This window comes from Catharus ustulatus, chromosome 1, assembly GCF_009819885.2.
Source record: "Catharus ustulatus isolate bCatUst1 chromosome 1, bCatUst1.pri.v2, whole genome shotgun sequence".
Lineage (NCBI taxonomy): Eukaryota > Metazoa > Chordata > Aves > Passeriformes > Turdidae > Catharus > Catharus ustulatus.
Genome location: NC_046221.1, coordinates 49877441 through 49897843, shown reverse-complemented (window position 1 = coordinate 49897843; position 20403 = coordinate 49877441). Strand labels below are relative to the sequence as shown.

Sequence of the window (20403 nt, the reverse complement as noted above, 5' to 3'; positions counted from 1 at the left end):
ATTTGGCCTGAAAGAAACCTGTCTACAATTTCCTGGTATTGCTCAAAGTATATCAGAACTGCACAGTAATACAGGTTTCCACCTGGATTTAGGCTTCTGTTTACAGTTCACACATGTACATACACACACACACACACAGACACTTCCTGTTTGATGTGGAAGTGCTGTAAACCCAAATTGGAGTACTACTGGTTGTTTGAACAGAACCTAGAGCTTGATCAACATTGATATATTGGATATTCTTTGTTTGCTTTTGCTCATCTCATGATTTCTCTGGAACAAAATGGTCTGGACTAATCCAGCTTACAGTCTTGCATGCCTGTGCTTAGTTCTTCCTGGTGACTGGTTCCCTGTGAGTTCTCAATAGGCATAGACATGAAAGGATGAAACTGGTGAGGAAACTGGAGTGGGAAATCTCAGTCTGTGTTCTGCAAGTTACTTTGGAAGTGCTACCAAATATTGCACAAATAGCAAGTGTGGGTACCCAAGGACGACCAAGTTAGGGATCTCTGTGCATCCCAGCACACAAAACCTGGACACATGACTGAGATACATGCAGGTGACCTCAGAATTGGTGACCTGCATGGTGGACTTTATTAGGGCCACACCTGAATCTTGGACACCTCTGCTAACCAGTCAGTGCAGATAGAGTTTTTCCTGGTAAATTCACATTGGCTGTAGTGCTGCCTATGCTCTGTGTCACTGTCAGGATTGTGTGCAGGTCAGTAAGTCACGAGGCTGTAATGCCCCAGTGTCACTTAACTTCAGCTATCAATTTAATACATACCCTAGGAAAATACTTTTATTCTAACCAATGTGTTCAGTGTAGATACTGCAATAAGTTAGCTGAAAATTACCTCCTGTAGGGAGCACCAAGTTTACTTTGATCTCTGTTACTTTGCACATTAAAGCACAGCCTGCTCTTCTTAGAGCTTTAAATGAGCATCTCAGCATATGTAAATGCTCACTAAATTTTTACAAGTCTAGGAGAAGACATAGATACAAAAAAAACCCCACTAGTATAAAATACTAATTTCTGTGAAGGAAAAACTTCAAAATATCTGTGGACTGATTGTAAGAAATTCTTTGAATTACATTGACTAATAAGGTATATTTGACTTTTTGGAACTGTAAATGCAGCAAAGGTAAATAAATTTCCATAAATATAACTTTATTAAGGTTAAGGTAACAAATCAAACATTCAAATCTATGCTCTTTGACATTTGGCAGTTATTTAGATCCAGGGGCAAAAAAAGATTGACTTTGAATGGCCTACCAAGTGGATTTACTCTGCAGAGAATGGAAATAGACTTTTACCTCATTTTCCATGGTTAAAAAATGAAAAAAATGTAGTAACTCATTTTTCTTTGTTTTCTAGTAGTGCTGTGGTCCTATACATACAGTAGACAGTCATGTCTTGACACTGGTACCCAAACATATTTTTGTGTCTTACAGACTGGAGCAGGATTCTGGAAGTGGCTGTAAGTCAGCTAGAAAGTGCAGCAGGAACTGAACACTTGCCTGCCTGTCACGCCCAGAGCAAGACAAGGTTCTGTTGTCAAGGGGGCCTGACTGTGCTGGCAGGGTGGCAGGGCTGCTGCCAGCTCTGTGCACTGTCTGCCAGAGTCTCCCTGCAACACACTCTTGCCCATCAGCCTGTGCCTGGGAGAGTGCACAGAGGGAGTCCTGGCAGCCCTCACCTGCTTGCAGTGACACCACTTTTGTGAACAACATACTAGTGACAGTTTATGTCCCAGCTATGGAAGGGGAAATAATTTTTTCTGGAGACTTACATGTAGGGCAAATGCAACCCAAGGGATAATTAGGAGCAGCAGCTTATTAGTATTGCTAGCATTATTAGTATTGCTGTGGTGGTATTTATTTTGCATTTATCAATTTGTAAAGTGTTAGCAAATTGCTAATTGCAAACTCTGTGTCCCAGAAGAGTTCTACTTTTTTTTTCCATCTTGTTGCTTCTTTCATCACAAGTTGTGCTTACTCACATCAGTGCTGTAGCAGAAGTGCCACAGGAGGACCAAGCTGTACCATAAGAGGCTGGCTGTATAAATAATTTTATTATTGAGGATACATTTACTTTTTCTTTTAGATTTTCTTTACAGGTTCTAATTGATTTGTTGCAGGGGGTTATCTTTGTTTTGTCCAAAATTTATTTTCAGATTTTGTCATATAATAATGCAAAGGTGGTGTAGAATAGGCAAAGGGGGTAGGAGGTAAGTGGGATTGACAAAGGATGTAAAATGTTGATGGTGTAGAGAAATTAGAAAGACCAAAATAATTATTTGAAAAGTAATTTAATCCAACCTTCACAATATTTATGTTATTGCTAGTTTAGGTTGTAAATTGTCTTTTTGTCATAGTTTCTAATGGGAAACTATTGGTCCTATGGGAAATAATGGGAAGAAAAAGCAGTTGCTCTTTTTGTCCTCCATTATATTGAATCTGCTAACTGGTTTATAAAATTTTGTCAAAATATGGAAATATCAAAACAGGACCTACAGTGGCATCCTGAGGGTTGAGCATGCAGTATTCTGAGCTGTGCACTCTGCTTGGCAGCAGTTTGCCTAAAGGCTGGCACATGTGCCCTGAAAGACAAACTGAAGTTATCCAGCTCCAGACAAAGCTGTGCTCCTCCCTCTGTCCCTCCCCCACCCCCCCACTCCCATTTTGTTTTGTTTTGTTTTGTTTTGTTTTGTTTTGCTTTGTTTTGTTTTGTTTTGTTTTGTTTTGGTTTGGTTTGGTTTGTTTTGTTTTTCTTATAAGGTAGATAAAAGAAAGCAGTCGGAAGCTAGGGTTGCTCTCACAGGGTTGCAGAAGCTGAAAAAGCCCTCAGAGAGGAGGACAGCAGGTCAAATTAGTTGTGCATAAATTACACAGTAATCCAGACTCAGGAACTGATCAGTCTAAAAAACGTGGGGGAGAAATACACTTTTGCTATCTGGCTGCAGCCATGCAAACAACTGAGCCATTGCAATAGAGAAGCTGCCATGGAAAAAGGACATGTTCCGGCTGCAGAATGGAGCAGTTTCCCACTTCTGCTTTTTCTCCCATATGCTGGTATTTGCTACTCATTTAGGTACATGGCCAGGCAGATGAGGAAATTTCCCCCACCCTTCTCCTGGGCCAGCTTTTAGTTTGATTAACTTCCCTGGTGTGGATCATCTTGGGTGGTCATGTGAAAATAGAAATGGCAGTGAAAGAGGAAGGAAGTAAATCGAGGACTGAGACAATATGGTAAGCAGGAACAGAATCCTTTCAGCAGGTGCTTTCATTCATGTCTGATTAAAATGATCTGCCTGTTTATAAACTGGCTTAGTTGACTGGACTCTTGAAGTAACAAATCCTTCCGTGATCCTGACCTGGCCAAGGAGTCCCGTCTCTGGTTTTCTGTCTATACAATGGTGAAACTCAGAAAACAAATTCAATGGAAAAATATTTCTTCCTTCACGTAACATGCCCTGATACTGAGTTAATTTTTCTACTAATCATTTTCTACAAAAATTAAAGGTAAAAAGCTTATTTTGATAATAATGCTGAATTGTGGGTGGGTTTATGGATACTTTTGTGTATTTGTTTATTTTGCTTGCTTTTTAGTAATTCAGTGAACTGTCATTATTGGAAGTAACTAGAGAGGGGGATCCCATGATCTTTAGGTGATTTGAGAAGTTTTTGTGAAGCAATAGATATGTGTGACATTGTATGGTCACCCAGTATTGGGGGAAAAAGGCTCAGTAGTCAGCACACATTGAAATCTAGTGTGTTTCTTTCTGCCATACAATTTCATCTATGGTTTGGGACATAAAAGTGTATTTTCTCTTAGCCAGAAGTCTTCTAAAAACACTTGTGTGTGCACCCTGTGCTTATAACAATGTTCAAAGCATTGCAACATCAACCGGATAGACTATTTTCTTCTTTTCTGTTTTGGGACCCAAAGCAAGAGAGCTGTTTTGAGTCTGTCCAAATGCTCCTGTTCTCTCAAATGTAGAGAATAAAGCAGAACGGATACATCTGGGATTTTGACACCTTCCAGGTGGTGTCTTGTCAGAGGGGGACCTGCATGTGTGTGCTTAAGAGAGAGGATTACTGTCATCATATGACCATCTCTGAAAGGAACAAAAGAAGGTTTACAATTATTGAATTTCTTCTGGTTTCAGATGTCATTCCTGGAAAATGGTAGTCTTGATTTCTAAATATTTTTCTGTTGAGTAATGAGATGCACTTTGATTTCTCAGTTGAAAAACTGAGTTTATGTATTATGGGCTAAGATTGGCAAAAATAATGGATAATGTCATAATACATATATCTAGAGATGCTATCTTTTTACCTTTATGAGACCAAAACAGCAGAAAATTTTGGGATCCTTTCACACTTGATGTTAAATAAAGAATGAAATGCTACTAGTTTTGTTCTTTGCATTTACTGGCTTTGGAATCATATATTAAGAGCTCAGAGGTATTCTAATTTGATAATTTTGCTTTTTCTTTCTTTTCTTCATTTACCAGAAAAAACCACTGTCCTCAATAATAAAAGAAGTTTGTGATGGGTAAGTTCTATCATGTAGTAAATACTAGAAACAGTGATTTTTGAAGTATTAAACCAACTAGGAGATATTTCTTTCCATAGAAAATCTGGATATCCTGTATGACTAGTTGTTAGTTTCTTAATTATTTTTGTGTTAGCTTCAAATTTTGAATTTGCAGTGCATTTTGGATCAGTTGCTTGCAAGATGAGTCTCCTAACAAAGCAGCTCCATCATATGGGTGGCTCTCATTTTGAATGCTTCCTTCCTTTCTGCAAAGAGATGCATTTTGCCAACTCGCTTTGGCTTGTGGTCTCTGCTGTTCATGGGTTAAGGGACTAAAGCACTGCCTCTGGCTCTGAATTTTGAGCACTGATTCCAGTGGGTGTTGTAAGCTGTTCCAGTTGATGTGACTGTTCATATGAAACTGAAATGTAAATTGCAAATTCTGCAGTATAGACTAATAATTGTCTAAGACAAATGCCTTGATTTAAGTTTAATGGATTAATTAAAAAAGCTGTTATAGGCAAGTGCTACCGCTCAGTAAAAACTAGCTATATTCATCAAATTGCTGCTGAGGTAAAAAGATGATATTTTTGTGCCTAATAATATATCAACTTCTATATCCATTGTGTATTGTATAAGCTAGCATAAATTTCTGGTACTGTATGTTTTTTTTCTTTTGATCAATTTTAGTGACTTAGTGATCTTGCTTACTGTAAAAAAAGATCACTAGAATGTATTTATACTGGGGTTGTCCCTTTGTAGGCATGCTTTTAACTTAAACTTTGGAACTCATAATTGAAAACTATGGAAAACTATGAGAAGTATGAGAAATATATGAGAATGACAGATACTTGTTTAGTCATACTAAATTTATGTAAAAGGGTACTTTTTGAATTATTAAGATTTCATTTTGTGATTAATTTATTTTCATATTTCTAAGGTGGTCTCTTGCAAATCATGACCAATTTGCACTGCAGCATGCTGATAGTTCTAATTTCTACATCACTGAGAAGGTGGGTAAATTGTTCAATGCAATTCTTAGCCTATACAAATATTTGCCACAATAATTTCATTTAAATTAACATATATGAAAAGATACTTTCCATAATGCAATGCCACTGAGAGGGTAGGTATTGGCAGACCTGATTTAATGACTCTTAAACTGATTTCTTCTGTTAGGAAAAGCATATAAAAGTCTGAATGTGCAAAGTTCTTCATGTCAGTTGAGTTTGAGACTTGAGCACTGAGCCCTTCAACTTCGGTATTCTTGTGTGTTTAGTATTCTGCTAACAAGGGGTGTACAGGAAACAAATATTTCTAACATGAAGGGCTCTTTGAAGTCTGAGGAGACCTTCAGTGCATGTCACTTTCCTTTTTGGCTGAGCAGACAGAAATAAGTTTCAATGACTGTGTAATATGTTAATCGCTTCTGCCTGCTGTCTTGTCCTTACCCAGTTCTGTAAGTTCTGTTGGCTTACTTTTTCTTGTCCTCATATAGCATGGTAATAGGTGATTCATCAAGTGACACAAGGATTTCAGCACAGAGTAGTAATAAAAATGAAATGTCTAGTATAAATATATGGAATATGCTCATCTGAATGGGACCACGTAGAATATTAATTCCTAGCATTACTGATAAAACTGCTGAAATTACAAAAAAAAGGTTATTTGGAAGAGTGTATGTGTAGTACTGCAGAGGTACAATTTCTAAGCAATGGCAGAAAGGTACTGTTTAAACCTTCTGCAGTCCACAGGCAAATTCCCTAATCTCAGTGGATTCTGAGCTAAAAACACCTGAGTTTAACTGCACAGATATAGGTGCCTCTTGCTCTCCTTGTTGTCAGTTTAGTTTGGCTTGCTCTTAGGCATGTCTTGGTTCTGTTTTGCATTTTACAGTTCTTTAGGATTTGCTAATATGACTGAGACATGAACTAAGTTTTCTCTTGCTGTAATTCACACCCACGCCCAAGAAATAGAGCAAACTTAGGCAAAGTTAAGCATTTGGAAAGACTAAATTTAGCAAACCAGCAAGAACAGTTGCTTATGAGATAGTGCTGCATTGGTTTTGGTTTTTGTAGGCTTTTTTGTTTTGTTTTATTTTTGTTTGTTCAATTTACTTGTTTTTTGACAGACCAGTTTCAGGTTTTCATGTAACTGCTTGCCACCCTGGACAGTCTTCTCAATATGTTCCCTTTTTTTTTGGTTGATCTTACCCTTTTTTTGCTTCTGTGGTTTTTTTGGTTTTTTTCCCTCCTCTCCTTTCTTTTCAAGTTTCAATTGACAGACACTTGAAAGGCCACTACAATGTTGAAATAATTACTGACTTCCGTGGCACCAAATTAAATAGTGAGTTTGTTCTCCTAATTGCCCACAATGGCGACACAATGTTTACCAATAAAGCAGACACAACTGAATTTGCTTGTTGGCATTTAAACTCTGTGCTGTGCAGTGAGTATTTCCAAGAAGCATTGAGTGAATACTTCAGCTTTTTGAAGGTCTTTGTCCTAATGCAATTGGAGGGATATTTCAGGCTTTGTCTCCACCTTTGGTGGATATAATTATGCAGTTTTGGAGAAGAAAAATGTTTTCTGTTCCACATGAAAAAGAGTCTAATGGTTTTTGGCTACTTCTAACTTGCAATAGTTATAAAAATTATGGTCTTCTAGGACATTTTGCATTGTACTGCAGAAAGGACTTTGAGTTTGTTTATTCCCTACTGGAAATATGCAGAGTGTCTGACTCAATCACATAAATTAAAGAGCTCTAAATGCCACTAGAATTACTCAGATGTCTGTGACTTTCATTAGATATTATTCACTGTTTAAAGCTGGTTGTTGGATAGTGACTTTGAAGAGACGCATATATAGACCATCACTCCTTCCACATACTTTTCTTCATTTGTGTTCAGTAGGATGTTTTTGCTGTCTGAATTAAAACATGAAAATTGCCAGGCATCAGGAAAAACACATGCACTTCGAGGAAGCTACAACACTTAATTGTTAAATTCCATGTAGCTTGAATCTGACTTTTACTAATGGACATGAGCAGAGCTTTATTTGTGACAGTGACAGCCTCCTAGAAGAAATATTTTTTGCATCTCTTAGAAGTGAATTGTATGTCTGTATATATGCAGATAAGATTATCTATAGGTCTTGTTTCTGCAGAGACTGCCTTCCAGGTAGAGATGCCTCTTTAAAATATCACTATGTTTAAAGTTACTAGAAAGCAAAACAATTAGTGAATTCTTGTATACAGTAACAAGAAGCTTTGAAATGAAAATGTCCCAAATGTTTCATGGCTTACAGTTGCAGTTTTTGGTGGCAAACAACCCATCTGTTTTGGCTGTCGTGTACAGAACTCTTTATCTTTTGTAGCTGGACCTGTATTTCTGTCTTGGGTTACAATACAGAGTGTGATAAAAGGTATCTATTCTATCACCATCTGTTGAGGGTGGGAGCAGTGATGCTTATCTCCGTGGGAGATATTCTACTAATGAGCCATCCATTGAAACCAGGTGGGGCATTGTTCTTTATCTTTTCACAACCCATCCTTCCTCCAGTGAGTCATTTTCTGCTACTGGCCCATTGAGTCCCACTGTGTGACTGATAAAATTACTTCATCCCATTGTAAGTTGCTCCAGCCAGGGGGAAGGGCCCAACATTTCTTACCAAGATGAATGAGAGGTTTTAGGACACTAAGGTAGCCCCCTTCTCCCCTGGACTCCAGAGGGAAGCTGGATTTCTCCACATCACCACTGGACCTCTGGAAGGAAACTGCACCTTCTACAGGAGCACTGCTTCAACTGAATCACATCTGTCACTACAAAAGGACTACAGCCACCATTTAATCAAACTGCTATCAACATCCTGCCTGAGAGGGTGTCAGGTTGTACTCTGACTTTGTCAGGGCTTGGGGTCTGTTTCTTTGTAGTATTGTATTTCTATTTTAATTTCCCTAGTAAAAAACTGTTATTCCTAATTCCCATATCTTTGTCTGAGAGCCGTTTGATTTCAAAATTATAATAATTTGGAGGAAGGGGGTTTAAATTCTCCATTTTCAAAGAGAGGTTCCTGCCTTTCTTAGCAGACACCTGTCCTCCAAACTAGGACAATTTCCCGTGTATATACCATGCAAAAATAAAAACAACACCCAAGCAGTTCTGTCTCTAAATTTATTTATGTTTTGGCAGTATTATTTGAAAAAATGCCTCTACAGAAGTAGCAACAACTCCTTCAGTCAGTAAGCGAGGTCTTTTAACAAATTTTGATTCAGCCAGGGTTCCTACTAGAGATAGGATTTATCACAGCAGGTCCAGTTTTGGCTCTGGCCTCTGGGGTCATAGTATCTCTGCCCCTGAAACTGCAGTGGAAATTATTAATTGTCTTTAAGTATTTTTTTCTAAAAGTGAGAGAAATAAAAGAAGAGAGTATGTGGACAAGAAAACCAAGTGTGCATGGTGCCTGAGCTAAAATCTCTCTGGTGCTTTGATCTCAAAGTGTTTGATTTTTAATTGTGTTAATTTGTGTGTGGTTTTTATAAAGTTTTGCTTATCATGAAGGAACATTTCTCTGATAGGTCAAATGTCTAAAAGCCTGATTTCTGAGTCAGGATCTTATTATGTTAGATACTGCAAGATAAGAATAAAAAAGTTACCTTTGCTTCGGTCTATCCAGGCTGTGCCTGAATTAGATGCTTGTGTATATCAGGAGCAATGACTCAAGAACACTATAGCCTGGGGGAGCTCAGGTTTAGAAAAGAAAATGCTATATGAAGAGTAGAGAATGGCTGTATAATTTTGTGTGCTATGTGTGTTCCCTGGCTGAAAACCACAGCTCAGATAATTGTTTGTTGTGTTCCTCTTCTGGTAGTACAAGCAATGCAGGGACAGACATTTGAGTGGCTGATGCTGCACCTTGGAGGGTATGATTGGTCCCTCATCACTGCTCATCACCCTTGACCTTGTAGACCATGGCCACCTCTAGATCCATTTATAGATCCTGTATTTGCCTGGTGTTCAAGCTGGTTTCACTGCTGGAGGCAGAATGTGGTCGTTCTTGCCCCTCTATCTGAGCAAGTCTCAGAAATGAAGGGTTGGCTGCTGGTGCTGAGGGGTTTATGAGCCAGCACTAAGCACACAGTGGTGACAATGGTGACTTTTTTTGCTATCTTTTATATACAAGAACATTTCATTCATCTGTATATTCAATGCAACCCATTTTTATTATCACAATTGTATTGTGGTTTTGGTTTTTTTTTTTTTCATCTGATGCATCAGAAGAGTTCTGGTGTTTTCTTTTACTTTTTTTCCTATCTCTCACATTTCCCTTTTGTTCTTATTGCTTGAAGTGGAGGGGAGCAGACACTGAGTCTACTCCATTCGTTTTGGGAGAGTTTTAATTCTGTTTTGCAAGAAGAGCTGTCCCACCTGCCTTTTGTAGTAATTATTCAACTCTGTTCTGTGTTTGAAGGTGGGACATCTTTCTAATCCCCATCTTCCCAATGCTGGGAACCTGCGTGGAGTCCCTGGTGCTTGTTCTTTTTCAAAGGTTCTGCTTGTGACCGTTTTTTTTTGCTGAACACAACCTGTAATTGTATATTCATGTGGAATTCCACCGTGCCTTTATAGGCTTCCTGTGTAGGAGTGTATGCAAATAACAGGACAAGAAATGAGCCATGGTATGGTTGGGACTTTCTGAGTTTTTACGGTTTTCATATTTGTCCATTTTCACTGATTAATTGAATTTCAGTGAGTTGTAAGAAAACATTCTTAATGATGAAGGTTTTTGATTCATTCAAAACCTGGTGCTTCATAAGCAGCTGAGAATGAAAAGTAGCATGAAGAATGGGAACTGGAGAAATGTATTAAGAGAGCTGTTTAATTTTGCATTTTGCATCACTCCTGATAATACATTTTTTAATAGTGCTACATAAATGGTAGATTGTAGATTTGACCTGTACCAAACCATGCCCAGTTTTCCCTTTTCTCTGCCACTTATAAGATATGGTATTTCTTGCCACAATTTCTTACTCTTTTACTTACTGAAATTTGCACAAATTTCTTACTGTTTTGGAGCACCTGCACAACCCTGCAGAAATTCCCTAAAGTAAGGATAGCCCATGGCATCTGAGTGGCCATGCTCCTGCCTTCTTGATGGATTCTGGTAATACTGCCCTGTAGACTTTAGTAAAATCTTAGAGAACACTAGTATATTTTTCAAGTGAACAGAAGTAAAACTTGAATATCTATATACTAAATCACTTGCAGTCCTCCTTCATTCAGGCTGATTTCAAGAACAGTGGCAATGATTATCCTTCTTTTAGTTCTCTTAGGACTCTTTTTGTAGAACTTTTGGTCTATACTAAGTTTTCTAAAGAAAATAATTAATGTCCTGTCCACCTGTTATACTTTTTGGCCCCAGCACAAACAGTTTAATTCTTCTGCTTGCTTCCCATTGAAATATTTGTTATGATGATCTTCTGTTTAGTTCCTTACTTCCATATCAAGGCTGATGAGATGTATCAAGTGGGGTGGTTTTTTTTTTTTTTTTAAATCTTTATATATGTTTTCCTGAATTAAGTTTGTAATTTTGCTGCACAATTAATCACTAGAGAGGAAAGGCTCTGAAAAGGTTTAGCTTTTGGTTAGAGCAATTGAAGATAGTTATGGCATACCAGGGGCACAGTACAATCGTTTGGTTCAGCTAATGGCAAACAGTTCTTACAAACAGTTGTAAGATTTAGCCAACAGAAAAATACTCTTTAATTCATCTTTATGCTTAAAGAACAACCTATTTGGATGTTTTCCAAAATTTTTGAAAGTGCAGTGAACAGACATAACAGGTCAGCACTGAAAGAGGATGGCTGTGATTTCTTCTCCCCTTCCCCAGAAGAGCCTGGCACTTTATTTTTTTTTTTGACAATTTTTGAAGGTGGTGGAAAGGAGGGAATCATTTTGTGCCACTTTAATTACAGTAATTTCACGCATATAAGGTGCACCCTTTTGACTAAAATTTTGGTCCAAACCCAGAAACGCACCTTATACCCGCAGCACCTTGTATATGGACAAAGTTCGGAAATTTGCCAACCCTGAAGTGCGAGCCCACAGCAGCCCTGAGCCAAGCCCGCCTGGCCCCAAGTGGCAGCGCTGCCCGACCCTGGCGGCAGCCCCGAGTGGCAGCGCCGCCTGGCCCTGAGCCGAGCCAGTAAATCCTGTGATCACGCAATTCCGTTACTAATTAGTTACTTTGTTGCATGCGGATCCTTACTGCAAAGAAAAATGTGTGTCTTATACACTGGTGCGCCTTATAGTAGTGAAATTGCTGTAATTAAATTTGCTTAGTAAAAAGGCTACTTGATCTGTTGTAAGGATGAGACAGGGCTCTTGAATCATGTCTAGAAATAGACTGTAGACAAGAAAGAAGTAAAGGAAAGGCAGGAAGAAGAGTGGTACTTTGCTTTTTGTAACAGCTGTGAGCTCTCCCTCAGTTGTTTCTGGAACTGGCTAAGCTGATGTAGAACAAAATTTTGTCAAGCTCCAACTGTAATAAACAACAGAAAAGGGATGTTTTACCTACAGTCTTTCTGTGGGTGAGAGGAAAGGCACAGGAAGGGTGTAGGAGTGGCACACCCTTGTAGAGAAGCACAAACACCTGCAGGCTTTCCCTTACACAAGTCTTGATTTTGTAGTTCCAAATGTGGTGCTTACAGAGTGAGCTGGCCCACTTCTCTGCTTATACTATACTGCTTTTTCTGTTTTCTACTGTGCAAACCAGGCAAACCCCAAAATGATAAAATTTTCATCTGGTTTAGTTCCGTTGTTGACTGAAAAAACTGTTTATGCCACATATAGCAGTAGTTGGAATGAGCGAGATGCTGAAAAGCAAGACTCTTATAGTAGCAAACAGTGCAACTGTACCTTGATTTGACAAAAGTAACCCACACTGTGAGCCACTGTGAGCCACAGTCCTGGCTTCAGTATTCAGCTATTTTCTAAGCATCTGCTTAAGGAGGCACTGTTCATGTGCTGACCCTCAGTGAAGCTATGAGTGAATATGGTGAGTAACCTGTGCCGAAGAGCTGTCTTAAATTCAATAAATCCTACTTGGGTTTGGTGGGTTTTGTTTTGTTTTTTTTTTTTTTTAATCCATACCAACCCTGCACATAATGTTGCTAATAATAGTATGAGCACAGCTAAGTCAGTCATTTCCTGGTATTTATTTTTCAGGATGCAGATCTTCTGTTGAAACTTATCAGAAGACGATAGGGCTGCTTATCATTGGGCCATCCCTTCTGTGTTGCTGGTATAACTGCAGTGTGTCTGTGTGGTTGCTTGAATTGAGGAACTGATCTAGGTTAAAAATAACTTATGTGTAACTTCTTTTGATGTATCAGAAGGATATCTGCCTGAAGTATAATACCACTACTACTCTGCAGAACAAGTGGTGCCTGGTAATGCTGCCCTTGTAGATTACTTCAGTTGGAGATGGGTAAATCATGAAAAGTTTAGTCTTTTTCTTGGGATGTGGTTTAAGTGGCAGACAAGTTGGTATTTCTGTGTTTCTGGAGAAATAGGTAGTTAGGCATTCTTCTACTCTGTGTCTTCCTTCTCTTTGCTTCATTAACATCCTAGTGACTGCTGCTGGATGGTGAGTTTGTTCAAGTCATGAATCTGACAAAAGAAAACTCTGGATTACTTTTTATTTTCCTCTTTTTTGTGAATGAAGGGGAGAGGAAGTGCTAACTTTTTAGTTGACTGTGCTGCTGTGTGGCAGTAGATCCGAGTAGAGGAGATGTTGAGGGCCCATGCACTCGAGGGATGTGTGCAGAGTTATGCCTCTTGTAGGTTGTAGAATTGCACTGGCTAATGTACAGCCTGAAACTACATCGCTGGTCTAACTTGGTTTATTTACCAGCTTCTGTAATCCTTGAATAGAGAGAGATAAACAGCCTGCGGAAAACATCCTCTTTTAAGAAACTTCAGACAAACTGCTTATAATTTTAAGGAAAATGTTATAATCTAATTAAAAAATGAAAAACCAGATGACATTGTTCTTTCTTTTCAACAGCTTCCCAGAAAAGAAATTTTATCACAAGATTATTGCATCAGTATTTCTTCTAAAACAATAAGTTCTGTCATGCCAAGTAGTACAATTGGCAAATAGTTGGTAATTACCTGTATCACTTAGCTTACATCTTATTAAATATCTTGGTGATTAAAAATAAACTTTAAAAATTCTTACCAAGTCAGCCAAATGAAATCTCATCTCATTGTCTGTCTCCAGCTCTAGTAGAGCAAATGCTGTTTAGGGTAGTGATCTGATGATTTTACCTGATGAATTTTCCAGTGTCGCTGCAACAAAACTCTGAATAAATAGCTTCACTATTTTGATAGGATTTTTTGAGAAGTAAATTTGCTTACCTTCATCCCTCTGCATGGTTTGGTGGACTCTGTTTATGCTTGAGGCCTGCTTTCTAGATGCAAGTCTTCTTCATGTGTTTTGGGCAAAATAGTCTATGGCACAGAAAAGCAGAGCTTTGAGACTAAGCAGAATCTGCTGGCAGATAGTAATAGAAATGTGTCTTGGGTTACAATACGGGTGTGATAAAAGGTATCTATTCTATCACCATCTGTTGAGGGTGGGGGCAGTGATCCTTATCTCCGTGGGAGATATTCTGCTAATGAGCCATCCATTGAAACCAGGTCCTTCTTCCAGGGAGTTATTTTCTGCTACTGGCCCATTGAGTCCCACTGTGCAACTGATAAAATTGACTTCATCCCATTGGAAATTGCTGCAGCCAGGGGGAAGAGCACAACATTTCTTACCAAGATAAATGAGAGGTTTTGGGACACTAAGGGAGCCCCTTTCTCCACTGGACTCCAGAGGGAAACTGCACCTTGTACAGAACCACTGCTTTAACTGAATCACATCTGTCACTACAAAAGGACTACAGCCACCATTTAATGGGACTGCTACCAACACCCTGCCTGAGAGGGTGTCAGGTTGTACTCTGACTTTGTCAGGGCTTGGGGTCTGTTTCTTTGTAGTACTGTATTTCTATTTTTAATTCCCCTAGTAAAAAACTGTTATTCCTAATTCCCATATCTTTGTCTGAGAGCTGTTTGATTTCAAAATTATAATAATTTGGAGGGAGGGGGTTTACATTCTCCATTTCAAAGAGAGGTTCCTGCCTTTCTTATCAGACACCTGTACTCCAAACTAGGACAAAATGTAGAATTATTTAGGTTGGAGAAGACCTAAGATAATAAGTCCCCTACTAAAGTGCCTCTAAGTGCCACATCTTTTAAATGCTTCCAAGGGTAGTGACTCAACCATTTCCCTGTGCAGCCTGTTCCAGTGCTTGGCAACCCTTCCTGTGAATAATTTTTTGCTACTATCCAATCTAAAACACCCTTGGTGCAATCTGAGGCCATTTCTTGTTATCCTATTGATTGCTACTTAAAAGAGACTGACCTCTAGCTTGCTGAGCTCTGGAGACCACCACTGGTGACCAGCTGCTAGATATAACAAGCTGGATGTAAATGTAACTCCATTCATCACCACCTTTTGGGATTGGCAGTCAAGTCAATTTTTTACCCAGCAAGCAATGCACCTGTCCATGCCATGAGCAGCCAGTTTCACCAGGAGGATGCTGTGGGAGACAGTGTCAAACGTCTCACTGAAGTCCAACTGAACAACATCCACAGCCTCATCCACTGAGCAGTTCACTTTTGAATAGGAGACCAAATTGGTCCAGCAGGACTTGCCTGTCATAACCCCCTTCTGGCTGGGCCTGATCATCTGGTTGTCCTTTGTGTGCCTCATTATGTCACTCAATGTAGGTTGTTCTATAACTTTTCCCTGGCACTGAGGTCAGACTGACAGGCCTGTAGTTCCCCAGATTAAGTTCTAGTTGAGCTTTGCTCCTTCTAATGTGCTCCCTACATAACCTCACAGTGCCCCCAGCAGCCCTCCTGAGTGTGCTGTCCCTTCTTCCAAAGGTCATAATCTCCTTTTTCCTTAGTTCCAGGCAAAGGTTTGTGCTCAGCCAGGCTGATGTTTCCCACTGCTTGTCTTGCATTGGCCTGCTTCTGTGCTTTTAAGATTTCCTTCATGCAGGATGTCCAGACTTCCTGGATTCCTTTGACTCTCAAGACTGCCTCCCAAAGAATTCTGTCAACCAGGCTCCTAAACAGGCACAAATCTCTTCTCCAGAATTCCAGGACAGCAGTTCTGCTGAACCCCCTCCTTACTTCTCCGAGAATGGAAAACTCTCTGACATACAGGGCTACCCCACTGCGCCACTTCCTTGCTTCTTCCGCCTTCTGAAGCATTTATGGTCATTTAGGTTCACGCTGCTCCAGCTGGTGAAGTTAGAAGGCAGAGGGTTCTAAAGTCTGAATGAAAGATGAACTGTTGAGGTATCCTTTGCTTCCTGCTGCATTATGTTCTTTGTGTGTCTTCATGGATATATTTACAGTAATTTCACGAATACAAGCCGCAGCAATTTGACAAAAATTTTGGTGGAAACCCGGAAGTGCGGCTAATACTCGGGGGCGGCTAATATGTGAATAATTTTCTGACATTTACAACCCCAGACGTGCCAGCCAGGGTGCCGAGCCAAGCACCTGCCAGTAAAAGCCGGCATTCTGCGATTGTTACAGTGTTACTCTGTTGCCCTGGCTCCCTGCAGGCAGCACGGGGGGCGGGGAGAGAGGCGGGAGAGCTCTCTTCCCTCCTCTGCCGCAGCCCAGGGGAGAGACGGGGGAGCCCCGCGCCGCCATTGCCGCGGCTTGGGGAGCGGGGGGAAGCCCGCGCTGCCATTGCCATGGCCCGGGGAGGTGGGGAGAAGCCCGCGCCGCCATTGCCACGGCTCGGGGAGCCGACGAGAGTCCCGCGCAGCCATTGCCGCGACTCGGGGAGCCGACGGGAGCCCCGCGCCACCATTGCCGCGGCTCGGGGAGGAGGCTGGGTGCTCTGTCCCTGCCCGCCGCTGCCGCGGCAGGAGCGGGGAAACTCCGTCCCCGCCCGCCGCCGGAGCCACGGGCGCGGGAAAGCTCCGTTCCCGCCCGCCGCCGCTGCCATAGGAGCGGGGGAAGCTCCGTCCCTGCCTGCCACCGTGGGGCAGCGCCGACCCGGGGTGACCGAGCCCAGTGGCAGCAGCGGCGGCCGGCCCCGAGCCCAGTGGCAGCAGCGGCGGGCGGCCCCAAGCCCAGTGGCAGCAGCGGGCGGCCCCGAGCGACAGCGCCGGGCTGGGCCACCTGGCCCCATCAGCAACCCCTAGCGGTCCGAGCCTGCACAGCCTTAGCTCAGCCAGTAAACCCCGCCCTCCCGTGGTTCTGTTACTAATTGGCAACTTTGTTGCACGCGGATCCTCGCTGCGAACGACAGAGCGGCTTATATTCGAGTGCGGCTTATTTATGGACAAAAACCGAAATGTTTGCCAACACCCAGAGATGCGGCTTATACTCAGTGCGGCTTGTATTCGTGAATTTACTGTAGTCTGATTGAAATCTCATTTTGGAAATATTACCTACTCCATTAGAAAAAATCTTATGATATATCTTGCTAGATAAAATATTGCAGAGAGGGCTTATTTATGTTCTTAATATAACTGCTGTCTTTACCCTGGCTAACATTTATAACAGATCTATTTTATTATTATGGAGTTTTTTAGGACATTCTGGATTTACCATTTCACTAGTTCCTTCACTGCTCAGGACTAAGCTTTTCTAATACAGATCAATACCATGAACAATATCCACCAGCTCCATGTACACTTGCGAAACAGGTCAGGAGTATCTTGGAAGAGAGGTTTTTTTTGTTTGTTTTTGCCCTATTGTTGTATTTTTAAAAATTTGTCTGCTACTGTTGGGAGTTCTGTTCTGAATAGCAGTGATGCCTGTAAGTATGACTGCCAAAGCTGGACTGTAATGATGTTCTGTTATCCTGGAAAAGAAATCCACAGGATGCTATCCTTAATATTAAGAGGATTAACTATGTGGAAATGTTGCAGTTAAATTAGATACCATGCTGACTACTGCATCATGCAGTTAATGTAGGAAATCCTCTTGATTTAATTGTACTCCTACACACTGGTATGTGATTAAGCCAATATTTAGAATGGATAAACAAAATTGTATTTTTAAATATTTTTTTATTTGTAATTGCTAACCTTTTTCAATTTTTGGCTAGCTTGCTGCGCTAGAGACCTTATGCTTTGAATACTTTCAGAGATAAGGTATGGGCAGTTTTCCTTGACCCTTTTTCTAAACCAGGAGTTTGATGAGCTCTCTTTCTGTTGTGATACAATGATTAAATTTACACTATAGGACAGGTGTACACACCTCACTCTGAGCCAGACATGATGAAAGGTCCATAGGCTTGTTATGGGTTCTGACAAGCATTACACAAGCTTTGGTGTTCATGATTAAAGAGAAAGGCTCCAAAGAAAAGGCCTGGTGGTGCTTTTAATTACAGTAATTTCATGATTATAAGCCGCACTTGATTGTAAGCCACATGACGGGTATTGGCGACTTTTTGTTCTTTGTACCTATATAAACCACACCAGAATGTAAGCCGCACTTTCGTTCTCAGCGAGGATACACGTGCAACTTTCACAAAGTTGCCAATTAGTAACAGAATTGCGGGATCGCAGGGTTTACTGGCTTCGCTCAGTGTTGCCCCGCCGCAGCTGGGGAGCAGCCCTGGCCTGGCTTCCTCGCAGCCAACGGCCCAGCTCCCCTGCCCCCGCTGACCCTGGCCCGGCTCCCCCGTCCCTACTGGCCCCGGCCCCGCTCCCCCGCCGGCGGCGGCCCCGGCCCAGCTCCCCCGCAGCCGCCAGGGGTGGCCCCAGCCTCGCTCAGGGCAGGGTGGGCTCAGCTCGGCTCAGCTCAGGGCTGTTTCAGGCTCGCATTTCCAGGTTGGGAAATTTCTGGACCTTATCCATATATTGGCCGCTCCGGAGTACAAGCCACACTTCTGAGTAGTCAAAAGGGTGCGGCTTATAATCGTGAAATTACTGTACTCTGTGTGTTCCTCTGTGTTTCCTCTGTTCCTCCTCAAGTCTCTGGAGATCACCATGCTCATACTATGCCTAGTATCTCTTGTTTGCAGTGGACTAAGAAGGTTTGCAGAGATGCTTATTGTGGCCCAGATGAGATGACTTGTCACAAACCAAGCGCAAACCACAAACTCATTTGTATATCTGATTTGGTAGTTTATGTTAATTGCAGCCGGAGACATGAGAAACTTTAAGCCTAAATTTTTGCTACTTAAAAAAAAGTCTCTGTGTGTGCTCTTATTTATGTTTAAGAGCAGTCTGCTTCTAAGCTCCAATATTTTTATAAAGATGTCAGTGAACTTTCACTTCTGAATGTGAATAGTACAGTTCATGTTGTTTAAATCTTGTTGATTTCCTGGTTTTCATATTGTTGCATGCTGGGATTTGCTGCCTTCCAAGTAAGGCTGATGGAACTTTGTGTGCGTGTACATATAAAGGCTCTGGCCTAATGCAGCTCAGGTCCAGTAGCTTAGTCTAAGCTGCTAATGGAGGTAGATTTAGCCTATGCTAATTGTCCCAAAGCAATTACAGTAATTTCATGACCATAAGGTGCACCGGACTATAAGGCGCAACCCCCCCCAGAGTCGGCAAAATTCGCAGCTTTGTAGATCAGATAAGGCACATCGGACTATAAGGCGCACTTTTATTTGCAGCAAGGCTCCACCCCCAGTTCACCCCGCGTGGTTGCTAACTGAGGCCCCGCCTCAAACCGGCAACCATTGGCCCCTGGGCCCGCCTCCACCCGGCAGGGGCGGTGCCACAAGCCACTGGGCCCCCCTGGATCCGGCAGCCATGGGCTCCTGGGACTGCCTGGACCCGGGAAGGCGGGTGCCGCGGGCCCCCTGGGTGGCATTCACCTGGCAGCCATGGGCCCCCGGGACTGCCTGGACCTGGGAAGGCGGGTGCTGAGGGCCCCCTGGGCGGCATTCACCCGGCAGCCATGGGCCCCCAGGACTGCCTGGACCCGGGAAGGCGGGTGCCGTGGGCCCCCTGGGCGGCATTCACCCGGCAGCCATGGGCTCCCGGGACTGCCTGGACCCGAGAGGGGCGGTGCCGTGGACCCCCTGGCCCACCTCCACCCGGCAGAGGCGGTGCCGCGGGCCTCCAGGCCCGCCCCCAGCTGGCTGCCGTGGCACTTCCGGCTCCCCCCACGGCTCACAGCTCACACTTCCGGTTTGGCAAATTTCGCAACTTTGTACATCAGATAAGGTGCATCGGACTATAAGGCACACTTCCAGGTTAGAGGGAAAATTTTAGTCAAAAGGGTGCGCCTTATAGTCGTGAAATTACTGTACTTGTATTCAGCTCCACAAATCCAGGATATGGGGACAGTTTAGCAATCGCAACTGTTAGTGAAGCGACTTGTTTCAGCACTGATTGAGATTAAACCACTCAAATGCACTATGACCACACAGATTCCTTAGACATGATGAAATGTAGTTGGATCTGGTGCTGTTCCACTACAAGTGAAGAAAATCTGGCACTTTGTTAGTGCTGTAGGAAGTCACCCAGTATTTAGCTGCTCACCCTTCTTTGCCCCTCTTTTGAGTATAGCCTGGCTGGCCTCCCTGAGGCTGTTCTGACAGGGGGAGACTTTTGAAGGCTGAGAAGAGTCACTGCATATGTAGGGAAAGATGCTGTTAAAGTTTCTCTCTTGTACCCCCTGTGTTGTCTGGCACTTCATTTATTTCAGTTGGAGTGAAGAAGTCTTTGTGGGTGGAGAGTGATCTTTGAGGTAGCTAAAAGCAATCCCACAGATGACTTGGGTACCAAAAATGAGACAACGTACTGAAGTTTTA

General features: G+C 42.0%; 1 protein-coding gene across 8 annotated transcripts in view; it reads left to right on the top strand.

Annotated features, from left to right (window-relative positions):
- Positions 1-20403, top strand: part of LOC117006373 (engulfment and cell motility protein 1) — a 255865-nt gene that overhangs the window by 86133 nt on the left and 149329 nt on the right. For 6 of the 8 annotated variants that reach the window (XM_033078822.2, XM_033078804.2, XM_033078787.2 and 3 more), the window contains exons 4-5: positions 4521-4561; positions 5484-5556. The exons of 1 other annotated variant lie outside the window; for it this stretch is intronic. In XM_033078822.2, the coding sequence (XP_032934713.1) occupies positions 4521-4561; positions 5484-5556 (114 nt within the window). The remainder of the gene's footprint in view (positions 1-4520; positions 4562-5483; positions 5557-20403) is intronic. One more of the 8 variants, XM_033078840.1, reaches the window with a different exon arrangement.